The sequence below is a fragment of the Aphis gossypii genome, chromosome 2 (assembly GCF_020184175.1).
Source record: "Aphis gossypii isolate Hap1 chromosome 2, ASM2018417v2, whole genome shotgun sequence".
Classification (NCBI taxonomy): domain Eukaryota; kingdom Metazoa; phylum Arthropoda; class Insecta; order Hemiptera; family Aphididae; genus Aphis; species Aphis gossypii.
Genome location: NC_065531.1, coordinates 46,798,751 through 46,820,577, shown reverse-complemented (window position 1 = coordinate 46,820,577; position 21,827 = coordinate 46,798,751). Strand labels below are relative to the sequence as shown.

At 25.4% G+C, this 21,827-nt stretch overlaps 2 protein-coding genes across 4 annotated transcripts; one reads left to right on the top strand and one right to left on the bottom strand.

Annotated features, from left to right (window-relative positions):
• Positions 1–1,320: 1,320 nt before the first annotated feature.
• LOC114125470 (protein twisted gastrulation) lies at positions 1,321–4,494 on the bottom strand. Of its 3 annotated transcripts, none has more exons than XM_050200562.1 (6): positions 3,794–4,494; positions 3,480–3,704; positions 2,466–2,672; positions 2,198–2,393; positions 2,018–2,136; positions 1,321–1,947 (listed from the first exon to the last, which is right to left on the bottom strand). In XM_050200562.1, the coding sequence occupies exons 2-5, from the start codon at positions 3,685–3,687 to the stop codon at positions 2,040–2,042; spliced, it is 708 nt and encodes a 235-aa protein (XP_050056519.1). In that variant the 5' UTR covers positions 3,688–3,704; positions 3,794–4,494; the 3' UTR covers positions 1,321–1,947; positions 2,018–2,039. The 3 variants fall into 3 exon arrangements, with proteins under 3 accessions (XP_050056519.1, XP_027844935.1, XP_027844936.1); XM_027989134.2 differs by having other exon boundaries at positions 2,040–2,136; positions 3,794–4,490; XM_027989135.2 differs by having other exon boundaries at positions 1,321–2,136; positions 3,794–4,493.
• Positions 4,495–15,984: 11,490 nt separating this feature from the next.
• LOC114125471 (cuticle protein 16.5-like) lies at positions 15,985–17,284 on the top strand. The gene is made up of 3 exons (XM_027989136.2): positions 15,985–16,152; positions 16,621–16,726; positions 16,863–17,284. Exons 1-3 carry the CDS (start codon positions 16,132–16,134, stop codon positions 17,183–17,185), a joined length of 450 nt encoding a protein of 149 aa, XP_027844937.1. The 5' UTR covers positions 15,985–16,131; the 3' UTR covers positions 17,186–17,284.
• Positions 17,285–21,827: the final 4,543 nt, after the last annotated feature.

Here is a 21,827-nt window from a genome sequence, read left to right as displayed (position 1 = left end):
GAACGTTTATTTTATACCCAATGAGTATTGATAAATCATAAATCGTTAGTAAATATCTACCTATATGCTGTTACTTACGGTGTCTTTTTCTTGTTTATATATAATTAACTGATTTTTTTTCGAATTATGTGAAGTTGAAATCATACATATTTTAGTATTTTGCTATAGTGAACTCTGTCAGCAATAGCAAGAAATGATACAATCGATTTTCTATTCTGATAATAACCTAAAAATATACAAAAATATTTATTTTGTTTAATCTACAAAAGTTTTAGGAAAACTTAATTACAAACAAGGTTAAATATAAATAAATGAATGAGCTTAAATTGAATCAACATTGACAACTATTAAAAAAATGAATTATTTATATGTAATATGATATCTGTTAGTGTATACTATATAATATGTCAGGAATGTATGTAGGTTTAATTAAAATACTTTAAATAAACAATAAATAGATATTTATTTTAAATTTTAATTACTTTAAAGGATAACCAATGGGGAGCTTTGATAAAACATTATTTCATATCACGTCTTATGTGTTATTATTGTTCAATACATCATTTCTAAGTTAAATGAAGAATAACAGAACATTTTTGTTTATTAAGAAAGACACTTTATTTTCAATTAAAAATCAATAAATAATAATTTTATCTAATAATTCCAACATTTGTATACAAAGTAAGTATACACAATGAATAAGTTGTTAAGTTTTTTAACAATAATTAAAATTAACAAAATAAAAAAATATAAAATTTTAGATTTAATGCGTTTTTTTAATGTATGAAATATCTTGTATTGCAATAGTATAATTATACTAAAAAATATCTTGTACTGTAATAGTATAATTATACTAAAAAATATACACTAATAAGCACACAAGAATATAACATACATGTCAACAAAATAATTAACATTTACAATTCTATATCTATAAAATTTAACTAAAATATGCACCATAGTATAATATTCTGATACTTGAGAATAACTACCTCGATTCATCCATTTTAGGACGGTACTTAACAATTAATATAATTTATAATCATTAATTTTACAACATAACTTAAAAATAATAATATTACACATAATTTAAAAAAAAAATAGAAGCATATTTAGCCTTTATATTAATGCACAACAACTATTAATCCTAAAATGCGTTTGTTTTTACATAATAATATGGTACTTAACAATTAATATCAAAAATCATATTCATTATCATTAATTTTACAACATAACTTAAATATAATAATATGACACATTATTTTTCAATATAGAAGCAAATTGGGTGATGATTTTAATGCACAGTAATCATTACTCCCATTAAAATTTTATTTTTTATATTTCTAATATCATATTTTGAAACCGCTCAAACATAATATTTTGTTACATATATATAAATTTTTAAAATTATAAAAGTGAGCAAAGTTGTGCACTACAGTTTTGTTGCATTTGCCTCTATACTCATCTAAACAAGAACATTAATGTAAAAAAAAGTTTACTTAAAAATATGAAATAATTAATAAGTATGGCAAAACAATTATAAAAACTTAAAAATTAACTAAAAAAATGAGATTGTATACAAAATTGCGGTGAATTATTAACAACTATAATTTGTGTAATTTTTTTTAATTTAAAATATTGAAAATTAACTAAAACATGAGTTTTAAGTATTAAAAAGACATACTGAACTTATTTAGTTTTTTGATTAATAATAATTTAGTGTACACAATAATGGACATAATGGTCATGTTCAATACCATAAGTTATAAAATTAACTAAAAATAAATACAATAGTCTAAATTAAAATCAAAATAAGATAATCGCTCAATCATATGACAGTCAGATCCAAAAAAGTACACTACAACTAAGTAAACTTCTTTCTCATCTAAGTAGTTAAGTCATAATATTTATAAAAGTACAGAGTAGGAATTTACTGATATGATAGTTCTGTCAACAAAAAAAAAAATAAAATAAAATAAACAACAAAATTATATTATATACAAATTTAAAGTAGTACTTTAGTAATGAAAATTCATTACTTATTGTATCATTTCTTCATCGTCATCTTCCTCATCACCATAATCAGCTTCACTTATTGTTGGTACAACAGCTCCTTTTAATGGACAGTGCTTACACCTAGTAAAAAAAAAAAAGTTATAAAAATATTTATTTTAATGAGAAATGCATTATAAAGTACCGGCTCTGATTTAATCCATAATTCAAACAGAGTTCACCAACACATTCACAACATCCATCATGGAACCATCTATAGCTTTTAGCACCCATTGATATACAAGATGCCTTACATTTGTTCCAAGACAAACATTGACTCATGAATACCACAGAACAATTTAAAGTAATCTTCATAGAAGATACATCTTGAGCAGAATTTTCTAAATTTAAATTTTTATTAGTAATTATTTTTAACTTATAGATAGTTTCATATCATATTAATAAGAATTTACGTTGTAACAACTTGAATTCTTTTTGAAAATCTGGTTGGAACATTTCAATGTCCAAATCAATTGGATATGTTAATGATTCCCATCGTTGTTGTAGATCTGGTTCCGAAACAAGAGCAGTAAATAAAGTCACAACAGAATCCGACAAATCTTCTACGTGGCTTTTTCTGCTCAATTCATTAGTAGTAATATTTGGTTTTGGACACATGTCTAAAATCATAAAATATTAATAATTAGTAATGTATTAAATAAATATTATCATAATATTGTTTATCAGATATAATTATTATTTTATAATAGCCAGTAAGAAGTAATTTTTTTGATCTATAAAGGGCAAGAAGAATTTCTTTCCATTAAACTAACCTGTTGATCTTATTAATATGCAGTAATTATAATTTTCAAATAATATGATTGATAGTTAATAATTTTCAGAGCAATGCAACTAATATCCTCAACTTTTAAGATGTTTGTAATTTAAATTTAATGGTATCAGTAATACTTAATAGTTTTAATGGAAATTGAATGCAAGGAAAGTAATACCATTGATGGTGCAGTAAGTACGGTGTAGAGTTAAAGAGTTTAATGAAAAAATAACATAATAACTAAGAGTAAGTTTTCTATGTTCATGAAATAATTATATGCTATCTGATCATAAAGCTAGTCTGGCAAAATCATCTTGCTATTTTATAATTAAACTATAGTTTTTGTTTTACTGCTAAAATATTCAACAGTAGCTACATATAATACAAATATTCGACAAACTTAAAAATCAACACTAGTTGGACGTACCTATCACTATTGACAACAACCAGAAACTACAGCATTATAAAAAAATTATGATTAATCGTAAACAGAGATAATTAAAAATGGTCTCTTGTCGACATAATAGTAGACTAGCAAGTCACCGAAGTAGAGGCATCGTCACATCAATAGTGTTGTCATACGAAACAGATGCAAACCATGAAAAATGATCAACCAGACCGATATACCCAACTTAAAACTATGCACAAGACTCACCCACACACGAGCAGCATTCACTGTACAAATTGTTGAGGCAACTGAAACATTCTTTGCAGCACGAACAATTTACCAAGTCGCACTTGCACGACTGTGTAATCATGCACTTGGAGACGATCGACGCGCATACGGCCTCGTTGCACGCGTAACTTACGTATGCAAATGCCACCAGCGACCCGATGACGGTGATAAGAAATACGTTTTTCATTTCGCGATGAACGACTCCTAAAAAATGACGTTTGTCAGTGTCACATGTGACATCCGTATTGAAAATATATAATCATTAATATTCGTGCACTGTCACCGTGTATTACCTGCGGACGCAGCAGTAGTCACTGTGATCTACTGAATACCGATGGACTGTTCGAAGTGTTCGGAGTAGTTTGTACACTACTGGTCGATGGTCTGTGATCTTCGTCGTCGCTGTTTTTATTGTTGTTTTTGTTGTTTATTGTTATGCTATCGTAATACTTGTTGTTATTTAATATTTATGTTATCACTTAATCAATCCGTATCGCTTCCTCTACCACTTGCTACCTACTTATACACGACGACTATAGTACACTAGTACAGCTACAGAGCTAATGGCGTAGAAACTAGGTAACCAAGTAACCACCGTAATTAATAACTATATTATTGTATTATAGAATATAGAATGGGTATTAGCACAGAACAATTAGGTACCTAAAGGCTAAAATATTAAAACATTAAACATTTTGAATCAACGAGCGGTTATAATATTAGTTATAGTCTAAAGACGTTTGAAAATCGACTTCAGACTTAAGAGTTCTGATGCGGTTCCGTATTATAATATTAATGCAGAGAAATCGTCACGATCACGTTTATCACATTAATGGACTCGTGGTATAAGGCATACTGAACACTACCTATACTATAATAACATAAATAACGAAAAAAAACTTTCTGGTCATTTGTTGGAATTAAGGCGCAAAAAAGGATCCTATTTTAAAGAGCCGATCTTTGTTCTCTTATGTCCGTACGTGAGCGGGTACAACATCTCGAGACTTATAGAATCAAAGAAATGTCCTCGGATACCGGAAATACCAGGTATGACTGGATCTACAACTATATAATATCTACTTTTTAATGTGATTGTCCGTATACCTAGTTTTAGTTTTCTGGGAATCTCGACACCATTCTACTTGTTTAAAAATAGATGTAATTTATTAGAATTTACTTTTAGGGACATGCGCCCTATATGTTTCTTTAAGTTATTCAATAATAAAAAAAATTTTCTATGGAAGTCGATCCTTAAAGGTGAAGTATATTTTAGAAGATCGTGACCAAAAAAAGTTTGGCCACCCCTGTTATAAATGTTTGAAAATGAGACAAGTTTTGTTCACCACAGGGGGTCTATCGATTCCGTCGTTTAAATATCAATTCCGCCGGCTATTGATTCCGCTCGATATTATTTGTCTATATTCATTCCGACGACTGTTTATTAAACAGTCATACAAGTATTTTAATTAATATAGTACAGTAAACATACAAACAATTCAAACATTGTCATCCATTAATGAAAAATTTAACACAATATTAAACCTATACCTATTATGGAAAAAAAGGTGTTAAATTCAATATGAAATTTGTTGAAATAGAAAAATATTATAATTCAAATACCTAGTGAATGGTTTTTTACAAAATATATTTAAAATTAAAATTGTTAGATTAGTTGTAGAATTTTAGTGTTAAATTGATTTTTTTTTAAAAAAGTGGTTTGATGTCAGTTTTACAAAGTTAATCTATTCAATTTTTTTTTTTTTTTGAATAATTGTTCGGCGGAGTCGATAGTTGGCAGAGGTGATGTGAGAAACAATCGATAGATTTCTTACAGGTAAAAAGGTCATTTTGTCACAATTAATATACGCCCCACTACGGAATGGTTAGTTACTACATTAAGTGGCGTAACATTTTTTTTAAAATTTTTGACACTAAAAAACTTACAGTTATATTTGAATACCTTTTATAATTACTATTTACTAATAATAAATAGGTATATGATTATTAATTATTCTAATGATTATAAACAACAAATTATATTGGATCAAATCAAGATATTAGTGATTATAAAAATTTAAATAAGTGGCTTACTAAAAATATAAATATCCCAGGTATTATATTTAACTATCAAAAATGACGAAATATTGGGAAAAATCATTCATAAAAGAATCTTCCCTATGTTAAGAACCCCTTGTTAAGTAATAAGAATGTGGCATGTAAGCAATTTCGTTGTATAAGCGACATTCGTCGCCATCATTTTTTGAAATGTTCGACACAATCAGTCGATCGCAAGCCGTACAATTAATAAGTCGTTTTCTTCTAACAGTGCCATTTTAAGATTATTCATTAAGTAAGTCTTTACCGACTATTCGACTCAAATCAATAAAAGTAATCATATCAGTGAAAACTGGGTTAGTAATTGATTTTCTTGCCTCAAGAATAATCCACTACCAAACAATTAAACAACCGAACCAGATTTAACTGGAACGGGATATAACACCTATTCTAATACAAAATATTATTATTCCCAAAATTCCTATATAAAATTATTTGGCTTCAAATAAAAACACTACTATACCTATACCAAATAACCTACCAAATTGATTGATGTTATTGCATCGCCATGAAAAATACATCACTACTACTCAGTAATTTTTTTAAATGTGGCTTAGGTATTTGATCGCATGTAAGACACTGGCTTATACTATATCAGGGGTGGCCAACATGAACGTGTTCGCGAGCCATATGGACAATACAATTTTACCAAGAGCCATAATGTTTATAAATATATTTTATGTAATTTGATAAATTTTAATAAATCCTTACCAAAAAATTAAAATTTATAACAATAGTAGGTAAATAAATTTTTATTTTATAAAAAAGACGCGAGCCACATGTGTCTCGCGAGCTGCAATTTGGTCATCCCAGAACTATATATACTGACTCAGATTTCTACCGTTCGCACTCATCTTTTAATCTTTCTTTCAAAATCATTTTTAAGTATCTTGCGTACTGTGGTGATGTCTGTACTCTGTACTAATACTATTTTATTTTATTCTTGCACCCACTCTCTACAACAGTGGTTCCCAATTAATATAACAGGCACGGATACCTAACTTAAATTGATCCGGGTACCCCTTTTTTGTAAATCCTCTCGTTTCCTTGTCATAAACGAGTGTCCGCAGTTTAATCGTACTGCCAAACACACACAAGGACCCCCTAGTATTGATCTGTGGACCATCAATTAAGAATTACTGCTCTATAATATTTTAACTATTGTCTTTTTCGCTGATGATACTATTTAACGGTTAGATAACTGTATCTTATTAACTCAAAAATTTTCACACAGAACCTATACATTTTGCCATTTTGACCATACCTGATTTAAATTCTACAAACGATTCTGGACGTAGTTTAGTCCATTCAGCTCCCTTTTTTCCTAAACGGCTCCCATTTAATAAAATAGTAAATTACCAAACGGCTCCTCCGATTTTTTACAACACAAATTCCTTTCCACTTTATACAGACTTTAGACTATCTCAAAAGAGGTGTCGTTAGAAATGTGCTTAAATTATAAAAATTATATTAAAAAAATCATTTATTATTGCACATTTCATTAAATATTAGTGTAAAAAATAGAAAAAAAAAATACCGTATTACCGTCAGCAGTTATTATCCTATAAATTATTATGCCCTATAGACGGCAATACAATACGCATATTAAACATAAAATGGTCCTGAGACCTTTTAACTTAAATATTATTGCTCTTATGTACGAGTGTACAGTAAATCTATATACTTTTAGTCTTTAGAATAATATCAATGAATATTTTTTCTGATCATATGAACCTTATGCAATTTTTTTTCCTTGATTAAATTTTCTTATTGTCTTACCTTCTTAATAATAGATTATAAATAAAAATTATTTATTAATATTTATAATAATTGATTGTTTACTATCACCTAACCTTTGCAGATTTTCAGAAATGTTGAATTAATTTCTGGCTTGACTGAAAATTGGGCAGTGGACGATGAAGTATGTTTGATATAGGTTGTTTTTAACATTGCATGTCAGCCATGAATCTAGGTCAAAATATCCAAGAACAAAATATTCAAATTTAAAAATTTAGAAAAACGTTTTTATAAACTAACACAAACATTTTAAAACGGTGATATTATACTCAAATAATATAAAATAAAATGTAAGTTAAAATGTTAAATACTTCAATTACGTATACATAATATATAGATTAGTAGATAAATAGATAACATTAAACTTTCTAATAAAAATAAGCTCAAGTATTAAATTATAAAATTGCAAACATAGAATTTTTTTAAATAAAATGAAATCTACAGATTTTACGAGTTGCTTTTGTTTATTTATTTGTATGTTCGGTATTTTTATATTCGCTTGGGTCGAAGTTTCTTCCCAATTTGCCACGAGTGAAGCTTTTAATTTTTGTTGAAAGATATAATAATAATGGTAAAAAGCTTGGTCAAGTGGGTACCGCTCTGTTGTACATTAGGTGCAATGTGAATCACTATTATAAATAGGAGTTTTAAATTACTTAAATTTGAATCCAATGATAAGTATCATAAATCATTGTATATGAAAAACGATTCTGAACGAAGATGATTTGTCAGTCTAGGCTATAATATATAAAATATATTTGTTTTAAATTGGGTGGTGAAAAAGGGAGTTTATGTTTTAATGTTTTGCATACACTAAAATTAAATCATGTACAGAAAATTTCAATTTAAAAATCTGGTGTATGTTTCAAGTTTCCACGACAAGTAATTTTTAGCTTTAACAAAAATCTAAAATTATTTGATAGTAAATTGTTATTTTACGAGTGAATTTTGAATTTTGTAAAAATTTAAACTAAGGATAAAAGTTGTTTAATTGGCCAACGTTATATAATTAATGAAAGCCAAACTTATGAAGAATCTTGTATTAAATTTTCAACTTTTAGCTACGTATACAAAACATTTTATAAATTTTAACTTCAAAAAAATTTATAAATATTCATGATTTTGACAAATATTTATTAATATATTTTGAACTTAAAACGCTAATAAAAAAAATTTGTGCCTATGTATTCTTATAATTTTTGAATCAATATAAGACTGACTTGTGAGAAGCTTTGTACTACATTTTTAAGAATGTTGACTCATAAAACTAAAAAAAAAAAATATTGCAAATGCCTATAAGTAGCTTTAAAATAAGAGAAAAATGTAAAAAGAAAATTATGTACAGAAAATTCCAATCTAAACAATTGGTGAAAGTTTCAAGTATCTATGACTTTTACTTTTTTAATAATAATAAATAATTAAAATCGTTTGAGACTAAATCGTTATCATTATGCGATTTCGTAAAAATTTAAAATTCAGACCCTCATAATGTTAGTTTAATGTTTATTATAATGGTTCTTTCATTCTTTGAAGGAAAACTAGTGGAAAACTTTGTGTTGAATTTTTTAACCTTAGATAAAATATTAAAATATTTATGAAGTTTCATCTACAAATTACTTGCGAATTTTCGCGATTTTGATATATTTCGTAAAAACTTTAACTTTAAACGCTTATAGAAAAATATTGTGACAAATGACTTGATTTTTTCAACTGCAATAAGAACAACTTATAAAAAAAACTTTGTATTATATTTTCAAGTTTTATTGGAAATCCAACATTTTATTACTGGCTTTCAAAAAAAAAAAAAATACTTCGAAAAATTGAAAATTTTAGTTGTCTATAAATAGTTAAAAAAAAATCCAAAATATTTTAAATTTAACCGTGTATGTATAAGACTACTAATCTAAACATTTGGTAAAATTTTCAAATAATTTATTTTTGAGTTACAACAATGTCAAAAAATTGATTTTGTCGACAACTGGTTTTGAGTAAAAATTCCCATTTTTCAGTCATTTTTTTGTGGGTTTCCCCGATTTTTTTAAAAACTGCTTTGAATTTCTTATTTTTTACCTTTATTATGCACTAAGGATATTCAATTTGCTACTGGAAACCCTCCTGAAGTTTTAAATTGAAGCATTATTTCAACAAGTTATAGCACGTACAACAGTGTACACACAAAAAAAAACATAAAGAAAATTATTATTATCTTAGGTAAATAATGTATAGGTCGTATAATATAAAGTTCCTATATAGTGATTTAGGTAGGATTAAGGTAACTGTAAGGCTAAACCATCTTACACAAGTAAAAAATATCTATCACAATCTCTGAATTAATATTTTAATCAATAATATAAAGTGTTATTAAAAATTAAATTAAGGAACGAATCATTATAATAAGTCAATACCTAACTAAATGATAATACTATTTCCTGTTTTTACCCAGAGTTATAAATATCGTAGAATAAAATAAAATGTTTTTGTTACTGTTTGAAAATTATAATATACATTATGACATTTTAAAAGTAAAATGGCATTAATTATTGGTAAAAAGGTATTAAATGTTTACTTTATCATTACACATAGCTTAGTTTTTAATTTTATGGTCCATTAATACCTACACTTCAACACTTGATTATAATTTTTAATTCAAGTTAAAATTATACTAGTTATATAATATTTATTATTAAAGTAACTACCTATATTTTTATAATTTAATATGGTTAACATTTAAAAAAAATATTTCATTAATTTTAATATCACTTTCATTGAAAAATTCTGTAAATGGGTAAAATCTATTTTAAATATTTTATTCCACAATTCTTACCTAAACACTACAAACTTAAAATTTGATTTAATTTTTAGATAAGATGCTAAATTATCTTGAATGTGAAATATACGTATTATTGGAATTTATTGGTATATTTGTGTATTATTATTTTCTTATTCCATTACTACCTTAAATTATATAAAAATTAAGTTTTCTGATTCTTTTTTAAAATTCTGTTACCTGTAGAAAAACGTGATATTTATATAATTAATTTAGTTTAAAATATTTAAATTATAATATTGTTGAAGTTCCAATATTACAGTCATTCATGGTGTATATACCCCAATTGCACGATTTCCACTGACGCCATTGTCAACATAACATAAAATAAGTATTATAAATACATTATATGTTAAATTGTTTAATATAATATTCTAATTTTTACATATATATAAGAGTTAACTATGATTGATATAATATAATATTTTTGAAAACATGAAAATGTAGTTATCTATATATTGATTACTTAATCAATATACAAGGTAACGTAAGACAATTTATATCAAATAGTACGAACAAAAGCACTATTTAATAACTTTTTAATAGTACAAATTAAACTCTAAAAAAATTTTATGAATCTATTTGATGCATAATTAATAATTATATATAAATAATCATGTTGATTAGGTACTTCAAGATGAATTTGTAGAAAATTAGGATTATTAAATTAGTATATGTATCTAGGTTTCAATGATAAATCAGCACCAAACAATTTATATTCTTCATTATTCCGATCCCATATTGAATACCCGTCTTTTTAATTTGGCACTCAGATAGTATTTGTCAAACTCAGAGCTTATGTATTCAAAATAATTGATTAAGATATTTATTTTAGAAATGTAATAATCAAAGGAATTCCTCATTCAGGTTATACTAATAATTAACACCTATGTACATATATATTTTTAATTGTTTCGTTGAATAAAATACATCAAATGCTACCCGTAAATTTAAAATTAATTTTCAAATTACTTTATCTAGAAATTAATGTACATTTTGTTAAATTAATATAAACACAAAATATATGTTGCATATATGTCTTGCTAATACACTATATATTTAAAGAAAATTCTATCAATAAATTAGATCTGTTTCATATAACCTTAGATAAGTTATCTATCTGTTTACTTAACTAATGATATTATAATATTATATTTAATATTTATATACATTTTATCTAATATTTTTGTATTGTACAGTTGATTAATTTAACACAATATAATATGTTGTGTCATTACCATGTATTTATAATTGCAATATAACTCCTTGAACAAAGTGTATTATTATTATATAATATGTATAATGTATAAAGAAATATAGTATTACAATTATAATATAAATTGGCAAGTATGTAAAAAACATAATTGTTTAACTTCAATATCCAAAATGTGGATTTATTTCATTGACCTTTACAATTTTGTTATTATGTACCTATGAAAATATCTGATATCTTTTTGATTAGATAGATAAAACAAGTATTTCAGTTTTTTAAGACTTTAAGTTATATTAATGTTAATAATATCACCTACCTAATTTATGATGTTTAAAAAAAATTATATATATATGACTTGTATATCTTATAATATAATTTATTATATACCTACATACACAAGGTGTAAGCACTGTAGCATAAAAATGAACTGATTTATATTATCAACTATGTAATTTTTATTCTTTTATATTATGTTTGTTTTTAAATTTAGATATTACCTATATTTAAAATAAAATAAAATATTAATAAAAAAAAAGTTATTGCAGCATGGTTAATTATATTTTTAGGATCTACCTATTTTTTTTTACTCCCTATACATAATATATAATATATAGTCTAAAACTATACTATTAATTTATAATTAGTGCAACGTGTTTTTTATGTAGCTATATAAACATAATATATTTAAATCAGAGGTTAAATAAAAAAATAATCATTAATGCATGTATTATAATATTATAATATTTATAACGATATTCGATACATATATATTATACCACACACCACGTTTTCGCGCTTGGAAGTCAGTGACCGCGTCGTTCAAGGGCATCGACGAATACTATTTGCGTTTTTAAGTTCTATAATTCCTACAGTATTGTAATTAGGGGATACATCATACATAAGCTAAGATAAGCCACTCAAATATTTAAATAGTTATTTTATTTATTGTGTGCATTATTCATACAAATTGCAGATAAAATATAATTTTTTAATTTTTTTTTTTAATTTAGACCAGTACCTAGTACCTACGACTGTAATATTACAACTTTACATTATAATTTATGTCTATATATACACTTATAATTTCTTAAACCTATTTTAATTTACGATCTATAACTATAGGGTGCGGATAAAAAATTTAATTTCAAAAAAAATTTGAGTCCTTCAAAGTATCTCTGTAAAATTATAAATTCTCCTTTAATTTTAAATTATACTTAGGTACTAATCCAAACTCCATTATAATAATACCTTCATACAATAACAACTACAAGATGCAGAATCAAACATATTTTTACAATAAATTCTATGCCAAATTTGCTAGTTTCTACAATTTATTTATAAAAAAATTATAAATCTCAACCCTTCTAGGACATATTCGTTATATTTTATTATAATATTATATATATACTACTTATATATAGTGGACATCTATAGGAGTGGCACTAATGAGTTACTTCTGTCTTCTTAAATAGTTTAATCAAGTTTTCCACACATGTAAACTCATTAACTATGTAAGTAAAGTCGTATAGATTACATTTTTATTAATTAAAAAAGAAATTGTATTGTACCCGTAAGTATTTTATGATTTAAGGGTTGTGACGTATACTAAAATCTTAAATCTTCAATTATTAGTTATTACTTACTGCTATTACGGCAATAAGGCACTACGTTATTTTTTCTAATATTTCAAGAAAACAATATTATTGAATGTTACTTGTTTTATTCTAAATATCATAGGCGGAAAAAGTAGAGCGATTTGGGAAGATGGTTAAGCCCTCTAAATATTTAACTAGCCACCAAAAAAAAAAAAAATTAAAAATATGTTGTACCTATGTTATACTATAATATAACATATTGATAATAATTATATGCTTATTTATAGGTCCATATTCAATGTTGATGTTAAAAACGCACCCTCTCCCCACTGAAATATTAATAGATTTTAACTTATGCTAAATACCTTTGTATTACTTATATTTTTATTATTAATATAAAATAAAAAGTAAAAAAGTGTTCACTGTGAGAATTTTTAACAAATAATTAATGTTATACAAATTTGTGATTAGTGTGTGCATAATTCAGCAGAATAATTTTAATTTTAAATGTATGGAAATAACATATAAATTTAATGTTGCTTTTTAATAATTCACATAGATTATACATACGAAAAGCTTTGTTATATGAAAATGAATAAAAAATTAGTTAAATAAAAATTGGACGTTTTTGTATATTTTTTATCGTAGTGTTAAATCTAAAAAATCAATTAAAAAAATAAGAAGTTTATTTTGGTTTATCTGGACCTGAAAAAAAGTAATTATCGATTGATTGAGAAGGCCACAAATAGTGGATTTTTTTATAAAACTCGCTAAAAATATAATTTTTTTAAATATGTTTATAAAAAAATGTTTTTAATTGGATACTACGTTCCCATAATTTTATTTACACAATGTAGATACTTTGTATAAAATGGTATGCAAAACGCTTGATTTATTTAGTTATGCATTATTTTTTGTCATTTTAAAAAAAAATTATTTGGACGTATATTTTAATATATTATTTAAGATATATAGACTAGCGACGATTCTAGAATTGATTAAAAAAGACATAGTAATATGAATCTATATATGTCTTAAAAATTCATATTAACGGGGATCCGAATCCTGAGCCTTCTTATTATTATATATTGAAATATTTATACCTTCAAAAAATTGGAAATCAGAATTTTTAAATTTTATTTTTGTATGTTCTTAATTTTTGGTTATACGTTTACCATGTTAGTTAGTTTGACACATATGATTATTGATTAAGATGTATTTAATTAAAAATAAGAAATATATTGCCGTAAAAACTTGAATAATTAATAAAGGACTACTTATAATTATTTCTGTCGGTAGTCAGATAACAAGAACGAAATTTTGTTGTTATCGGTTTCAGTATTGTTGTTATGTAATGACTAGCAACTTTGTATTTATTTGAATCAAGAAGTTTTTTTGAATGGTTTTATAATTTAAGCTGCATTTAACATAAAATGTTGTATATAATATTAATACACACTATGTATTAATTATGAATAAAATCAATCGGATGACTAGTATTAACTATTCAATACGTATTTATAAATATTACTGTACCATAAAAAAAATAGAAATGTTTATTTTTTTAAATTATTCCCCTATTTATAGTTTATAAATACATAACTTATTCATAGTTCATAGCATTAGAATAATGTCAACTAAATCATAATAAATGACAATAAAACATTTTTGTTTAACACATAATATGGTTTTTTTATAACCACTTCAGGAAAAAAAGTGTTATATACGTCAACAAAGTAACAAACAATTTAAAAAATACACACACATATATATATTTATGTAAAAAGGGCTCTAAATAAAGAATTAATATGGGTCTAGGGGTCTTCACATAGTTTAGTCTGATTATATATATATATATATATAGATTTAAAAAAAAACTATATTAAAAATTAATTTTTAAAAAATACAATGGATCTTTTAGTAACAAATAAAGTTTTTGCTAAAAATACTATAATGATAAGGATCAATATAGAAAAGTAATATTGTTTTACAAATTAAAAAAAAAAGTTTTGAATGTATAAACAGGATTTTGAGACTTTTTGTATTTACACAAACATCTATTTTTCAAATAAGATCCTCTTTTTATATTGTTAGTTGCATAATAATGGCTAATATTTCTGAAAATTTTTATGTATTAAAAATAAAAAAATCCAAGAAATAGTCGAGTGATTTAATATGGGTTTACTGCCTTCGGAGTATCAATGTGTCAGACTTTAATCTCGTACTTTACATAGCAATATTATACTTCTAAATATTAAGCTTTATAACTTTGGCTACACACAAATCGCGTTATAATAAGTATTTGCTTAAAATATTTTTTTGATCTCCCATTTTTAAAATCAGATGAAGTGGAGTATTGTTTTACACATTTTTGTTTCTAATTGTATAACAACGATAAAAATCAATATTTTAACCTACCAATAATCATAATTTGCTATCAAGAATCCTAAATCTATATGCAATGGGAAGGAAAATAATGTTTTTTACGTTGGGACGCAATTCGTGTGCAGCGATACTTTTTGCAGCCTAATTCGGATGTCTTGATCAGCCGAAATCGCAAATCATTTCTATTCGGTTAGAATTCACGTACACCTCACCATTGTGTGGTGTAGTCCCACGTCTATAATGTAGACATGCCATGTCCGGCAACGCCTAATTATATATTTTCGTTATGATTATTATATTATATAATTATTTTTTTATAGTGCAAATCCCCCTGACCAAGGTGCAAGGTCAACCGCTACTATCCGGTGTAAAGCAATTACCAACTTGGGTCCAAGGCCAACCACCGATCTGACAACGAACGATGTTTGATGAGGCGATGCGTACCCCGTCGAAATTTTTCGGCATGATCTGGATTTTAACCTTTCAGAGACAGGAAACGCCCTTGTCGAGTAGGGGTCATATTGGAACCATATACCTTCACATCGCCAGAGACCCATCTACCGAACCGCATATATAAGGACCAGAGACACCAGACATTGGCATCACACATCTCTTTACATCCCAAGTACACACATCGACCACAGGTTGAAGTTTGCAGATTCGTCGTAGACAACACAAGAAGAAATCAACAAATAAGAAATGGCTTCTTTCAAGAATCTGGTGAGTCTTATAAGTTTCATAACCCACAGTAACGCGATCAGTGTTTTAATTTTATATACTTAGACACATAATATTTTTCCAATCTGGTTTATTTAAAAACAATTTAAGTTTCAAACTTTATCTATAAATAATCGAATTTTGAAAAACTTACCTCTTATGCTCTTCTGCAATTATACAGTCACATACATTGTGCACAAAATTAATTATTTAAAAATATTTTATATAATCATAGAATAATGATATATCTTTCGAATATAGTTGTACCATAGATCGTAGCAATTGATTTTTAGAAACTTCTATTGGTGTAGCTACTTACAAAGTTGTATTTACCTACAACAATTTCTATGAATAACAGACTATCGTACTTCGGGCATTAAAAATTAAAAAAATTATTTCTGTGATATATTATGAACTATTGAAATAAGTTTGATAATCAATAATATTTACTTTTATTATTTTTACAAACAGATATTCATCGCCTTGGCCGTGTACGCCGTGTCCGCCGAAGAAAACAAACCCGCCGAAGATGGAGCAAGAGTGAAGAAACACGCTTACGTCGCTGCTGTTCCAGCTCGTAAGTATTATAAATTATAATATGTATAAGTTTATTATTTTAAACACAATGATAACAAATATACTGTTCCGCAATTTTTTTGATCGATGAATTCAATTCGATAAAACAAAATGTAATCGATTTTTTTTTCTTACAGCGGTCTTGGCTTACTCTGCACCAGCCCCAGCATACTCGTACTCATCATACTCTAATTACCCAGCCAGCTACACTTACAAATACGCCGCTCCAACTGCTTACGCCGCTCCAGCTGCTTATGCCGCTCCGGCTGCTTACGTCGCACCGGCTGCCTATGCCGCCACCCCGTACGCCGCTTACTCGAGTTACGCAGCTTACCCGAGCTACGCCGCCTACCCGAGCTACGCAGCTTACGATGATGGAAAATACTACCCAGGCAAATACGAGAAGTCGTACTACCCAGCAGGCTACAAAGCAGCATACCCGGTCGCCTATCACTACTGAACACCCGCACTCGCCCATGATTCTCAAACTTTCGACAAAACACTTAGATTTAAAAATATGCAATTTTCAAAAATAAAAAAGTGATCCTTTTTTCGTAAATCGATTTTGTAGTTATTTTTTTTCCCTTTTGTCATGAAAGGAACTTTTATAGTATATATTTTGCAGGTGTTACTGCATTTTATAAAATATATAGTACATAGGTATGTAATATACTTACTTATGCCACATCATAAGTACTATATAATCTATAGGTAGGTACCCTATTATTTCACCGTAATATACTGCATGCAATATATATCGTATATATTAGTAGTATATCGTAAGAATACGATTTCGAGTGTAATTTAAGCATTTGAATACTGTATATTTTTTATTTTTGAGTAAAAATATGTATGGATAGAATTAAATATGACATCACGCAACATAAAGAAATTCAAATTATTTTAATACATTCAATGGCATAATGCATAAAATACATATTTATGTCTTATGAGAGTGCGACTATATTAACCTCATCAAGATACTATAAAATGATATTTAAACAGAAATAAATTTTTTTATCTGATGACTTAAATCAATGTTTTGGGTACCTGGCTATAATTATTATAATCATTAGAAAAATCGAAAAACCGAGACCTTGTAATTACCTTACAAACATTATTTGACAATATAAGTACAATATAATAATCAATTCAAATAATCACATCAGGAATTTATAAGATCGTTATTTTACGAGTGAATTTTTGATTTCGTAAAAAATTTAAATTTAAAATAAACTTTTTTAATTGACCAATGCTCAACTTCTTTATTAATTTTTGTAAGCGAAACTTATGAGATATTCATAAAAAAAAAAAATTAAACAAAAACGAATATTTTAAATGCCTATAAATAGCTTTAAAATAAATTAACTATTCTAAAAATTAAATTATGTAAGGAAAATGCCAATCTTATAACTGATAAAATTCTCAAGTATTTAGTACTTATACTTTTTGAATACTAAAAAATATTTAAAATCGTTTAAAGATAAATTGTTGTCGTTATGCGTTTTTGTAAAAATTAAAAAATCAAACGCTCATAACATTTTTCTCTATAATGGCGTTAAAGTTTTCTCATTAGTTATTTAAAGGAAAAGTTATTAAAAACTTTGGGTTGAATTATTTAACCTTAAATATAAATACTAAACATTTTATGAATTTTCAACTACAAAATTATTTGCAAATTATCACGATTATGACATATTTTGTGAAAATTTTAATTTTAGACGCTTATAATTTTTTTTTTTTTTTAACTACAATAAGAACTCATGTGGAACCTTGTATTAAATTTTCAAGTTTTTTATCGACACTTAACAAAAAAATAAAAAAAAAATAGTTATCTATAAATAGCTCAAAAAAACCATAATATTTTGAAAATTGGATTGTAAATATATGGATAACACTAAATAAAAAAATTTAAGTGTTTAAAGTGATTTGTTTTTGAATTAGAACTATATAAAAAGATAGATTTTGTCGAAAACTGGTTTTGAGTAAGAATTCACTTTTTCGTGGTTTTTCCCGTTTTTATGAAAACTGCTAGAAACTTCTTACTTTTGACCTTTATAATGCACCAAGGAATATTTTTTTGCCAATTTTCCACCGGAAACCACCCTTGAACGGCTTGAAGTTTAAAATTTCGAAAAGTTATGGTGTACACAGAAACAAAAATAAAAATAAAATACACACACTATAAAATCAATACATTCATCACTCTGTTAATAATCTAAAATACGCAAAATAATAGTAAAGAATTTTTTTTATAGTTGTGAGTTCTTATTATGTATAAAAGATAATAATTAAATCAATTAAAAATTATCTAGCTGAGATAAAATATACGAAAAAATTTAGAACACTACTAATAAACTATACTCGGTGAACTTTTAAATTAATTCAGGCGGCCACGATAAGCGTTTTAGCTGTATTAAATAAAAAAAAGGACTTATATGTCTTAGGATAGTTTAGATTTTATCAAATTTATTTTCATTTACTAACATCTAAAATAGGAATAAGTAATAATAAAATAAAGCATAATTGCACTATAAATTTTTTTTTATTAAAAATTCTAGTAAAATAATGAACAGGTGAATTAAAATAATTTAGGTATGACGTTTACCGACTAAATTTAACTATATTCATTCATGGTCAAATTAGAATTTTCTGTAAGAAGGTTTTACAATTAGGAATAAAAGTAAACAATGACACACATTCATTTTATGTGTTTATACTTATATGACTCATACTGGTTTTTAAAAAATGTATTTGATACGAGAATCCACCTATTGATAAAATATAAAATGGTTTTATAAAACTTAATTCTGTTGTTTCTAACTTATAATGATATATTGCGTGGTCACGAAAAAAAAGGTACATCAAAAACATACTAAACGATACCTAAATTATTATTATTATAGATATACACTTTATTATAACATAATTTATAATAATTTAATAAAGAGGTCAAATAATTGATCGAAAAAAAATAGGTCACCTTTTTTTTATTAATCATTAAATATTTTATTTGATTTACCTATAATAGAAAGTATGGACAAAGGACATTATGATTTATGAAAATACAATTATTTTATCGAAACAAAAGGTCTTTTTAAATGTATACCTAATCTATAATATAAGCATGTACATATAGGTAGAGAAGCTCTGGCTAAGTGAATAAGAATAATTTAATTTATCAAAATATGGTATTTTATACAATTTTATAGATTTACATATCAACTTTAAAAGACTTGTATTATTGTATAAAGTATACCTCTCACTTTGGGAAAATAAAATAAGAATTTTTTAAAAGTAAGTAAAAATTTGGAATCTAAAAGATATTATTAATATTTCCCAAGTACCTTGGACCTTGGTAAAATAAAAACCTTATAAAGGACAAAGTGAAAACAATTAAATTAAACTCATATTGACATATTTTAAACATTTTCATAACAAGTTTTAATTTTTTTTAGTTTATAGTTTTATTAATTTTTAACAAATAATAATTATTAGCTTATAAGTTTTTATTTGTTATCGGAGACGTCATATAGGTAGTTTATTAGTTATACTTATAATAAAATAATTAAAAGTATACTAGTATACTCACCATAAGAAAATAAATCACATGAAACAACAATATATATTTTTTGTTTTCCTATATTAAAACATGATATATTAATTCAATATAATTTATAAAAAAAATATATATATATATATATATATATATATATATATTATATTAATAATATATTTAAGTATTTTACTCTATCACCTATTGTAAGTGATAACAAAATAAATTAAAACTAGTGTAATATAACTAAACAAATAAATTAAATTCTAAAACAATATGTTCATATATTATAAATGAATATATTTTTAATTTTGTATGTTATTTTAAAAAACAGCTATAGTATGAGAAAAATATTTATTTTTTACGAGCAGCTCGATATTTGATTGATATTAAACTCTAACCTCGTGTTGATGTGCTTACAAAAATTCGCGTGACGTAAATAATAAAAGGTAATGCAGCTGCATTGAACTCTAATGTCCATAGGTCTTTCTGTTAGTTTAAAACAGCAAAAAAGTGTCTCATATTAAATATTAAGCAAATTTTTCAAAGGAAAGATCCATTTTGTTTTTTTTCACCTAGGATGTATTTTTATATTTAAACCATTGATTTCCAATCTAACCTAGCACCTACCACACTACAGTAATTCATGACTTCATGACACTATATGTTTAAATATAAAACACAATTTTAAGTACCTAGTAAGTACAATTATTATTTAAATATTGAAGAAAATATAGTATAATATATTTTAATATTATAATAATATTAATATACCTAACGAGTACATAAATAAAAAAAATTAAAATTTGCAAATAAAATGTAAGTTAATGTAAATTCATCAACATTTAAAAAAAGTATTAAATTATAATTATATTTTTTAAATTTAAATAATTAAAATTATACCTATATTTATAAATATAATATAATTTATTTTTAGATGTTATTTTATTTTATATAAATATTTTTCTGTTCAAAATGTTTATTAATTTTATAAACGGATATTATATTTACTAGGTTAAGTTTTTTTTTTAAAGTGCCTATTATTATGTGTTACCTTAATTAGTTAAATAATTGTTGTACTATTTAAAATGTTTGTGTATATTCAAGTGGTAAATCATGATATTCATAATAGTTTTATAAACTATTGTTTTTAAATCTAAATTACCCTTTTCTACAAGCTCGTAAAACAAAGTATATTTTATGTATATGTACGCATAAAATTACCATGTTTTAATCGTAACAAAAATGCACAAGTGATAACTTAATGTTTATGGGTCTTTAGAACAGCGTGTTGTTACATGGGTTATACAGAGGTTTAGTATTATGTAATATTAAAATATTATAGCCCTCAGCAAGAATGTATCAAACAAATAAACCAGACATGCATTGTGTTATATTTGCGTGTTAATATGTATCTATTACTAGTAGAAATATGCTATGCGAGTTTTTATCTGATTAAAATACAGATGAATACAGTGTGTATTATGTTTATTCTCTGTATGAAACTGGCGAGCCTTGCTGAGAGAAAAATATACAATTTAATAAT

What these genes read in the sequence shown, in the direction of transcription:
- LOC114125470 (XM_050200562.1), bottom strand. Translation starts at nt 3,687, where the DNA reads ATGAAAAACGTATTTCTTATCACCGTCATCGGGTCGCTGGTGGCATTT. An exon ending in AGAATTCAAGTTGTTACAAC is followed by an intron (nt 2,394 to 2,465) that starts GTAAATTCTTAT and finishes ATTTAAATTTAG; the next exon opens with AAAATTCTGCTCAAGATGTA. An exon ending in TATGGATTAAATCAGAGCCG is followed by an intron (nt 2,137 to 2,197) that starts GTACTTTATAAT and finishes TTTTTTTACTAG; the next exon opens with GTGTAAGCACTGTCCATTAA.
- LOC114125471 (XM_027989136.2), top strand. Translation starts at nt 16,132, where the DNA reads ATGGCTTCTTTCAAGAATCTG. An exon ending in TGGCTTCTTTCAAGAATCTG is followed by an intron (nt 16,153 to 16,620) that starts GTGAGTCTTATA and finishes TTTTACAAACAG; the next exon opens with ATATTCATCGCCTTGGCCGT. An exon ending in CGTCGCTGCTGTTCCAGCTC is followed by an intron (nt 16,727 to 16,862) that starts GTAAGTATTATA and finishes TTTTTCTTACAG; the next exon opens with CGGTCTTGGCTTACTCTGCA.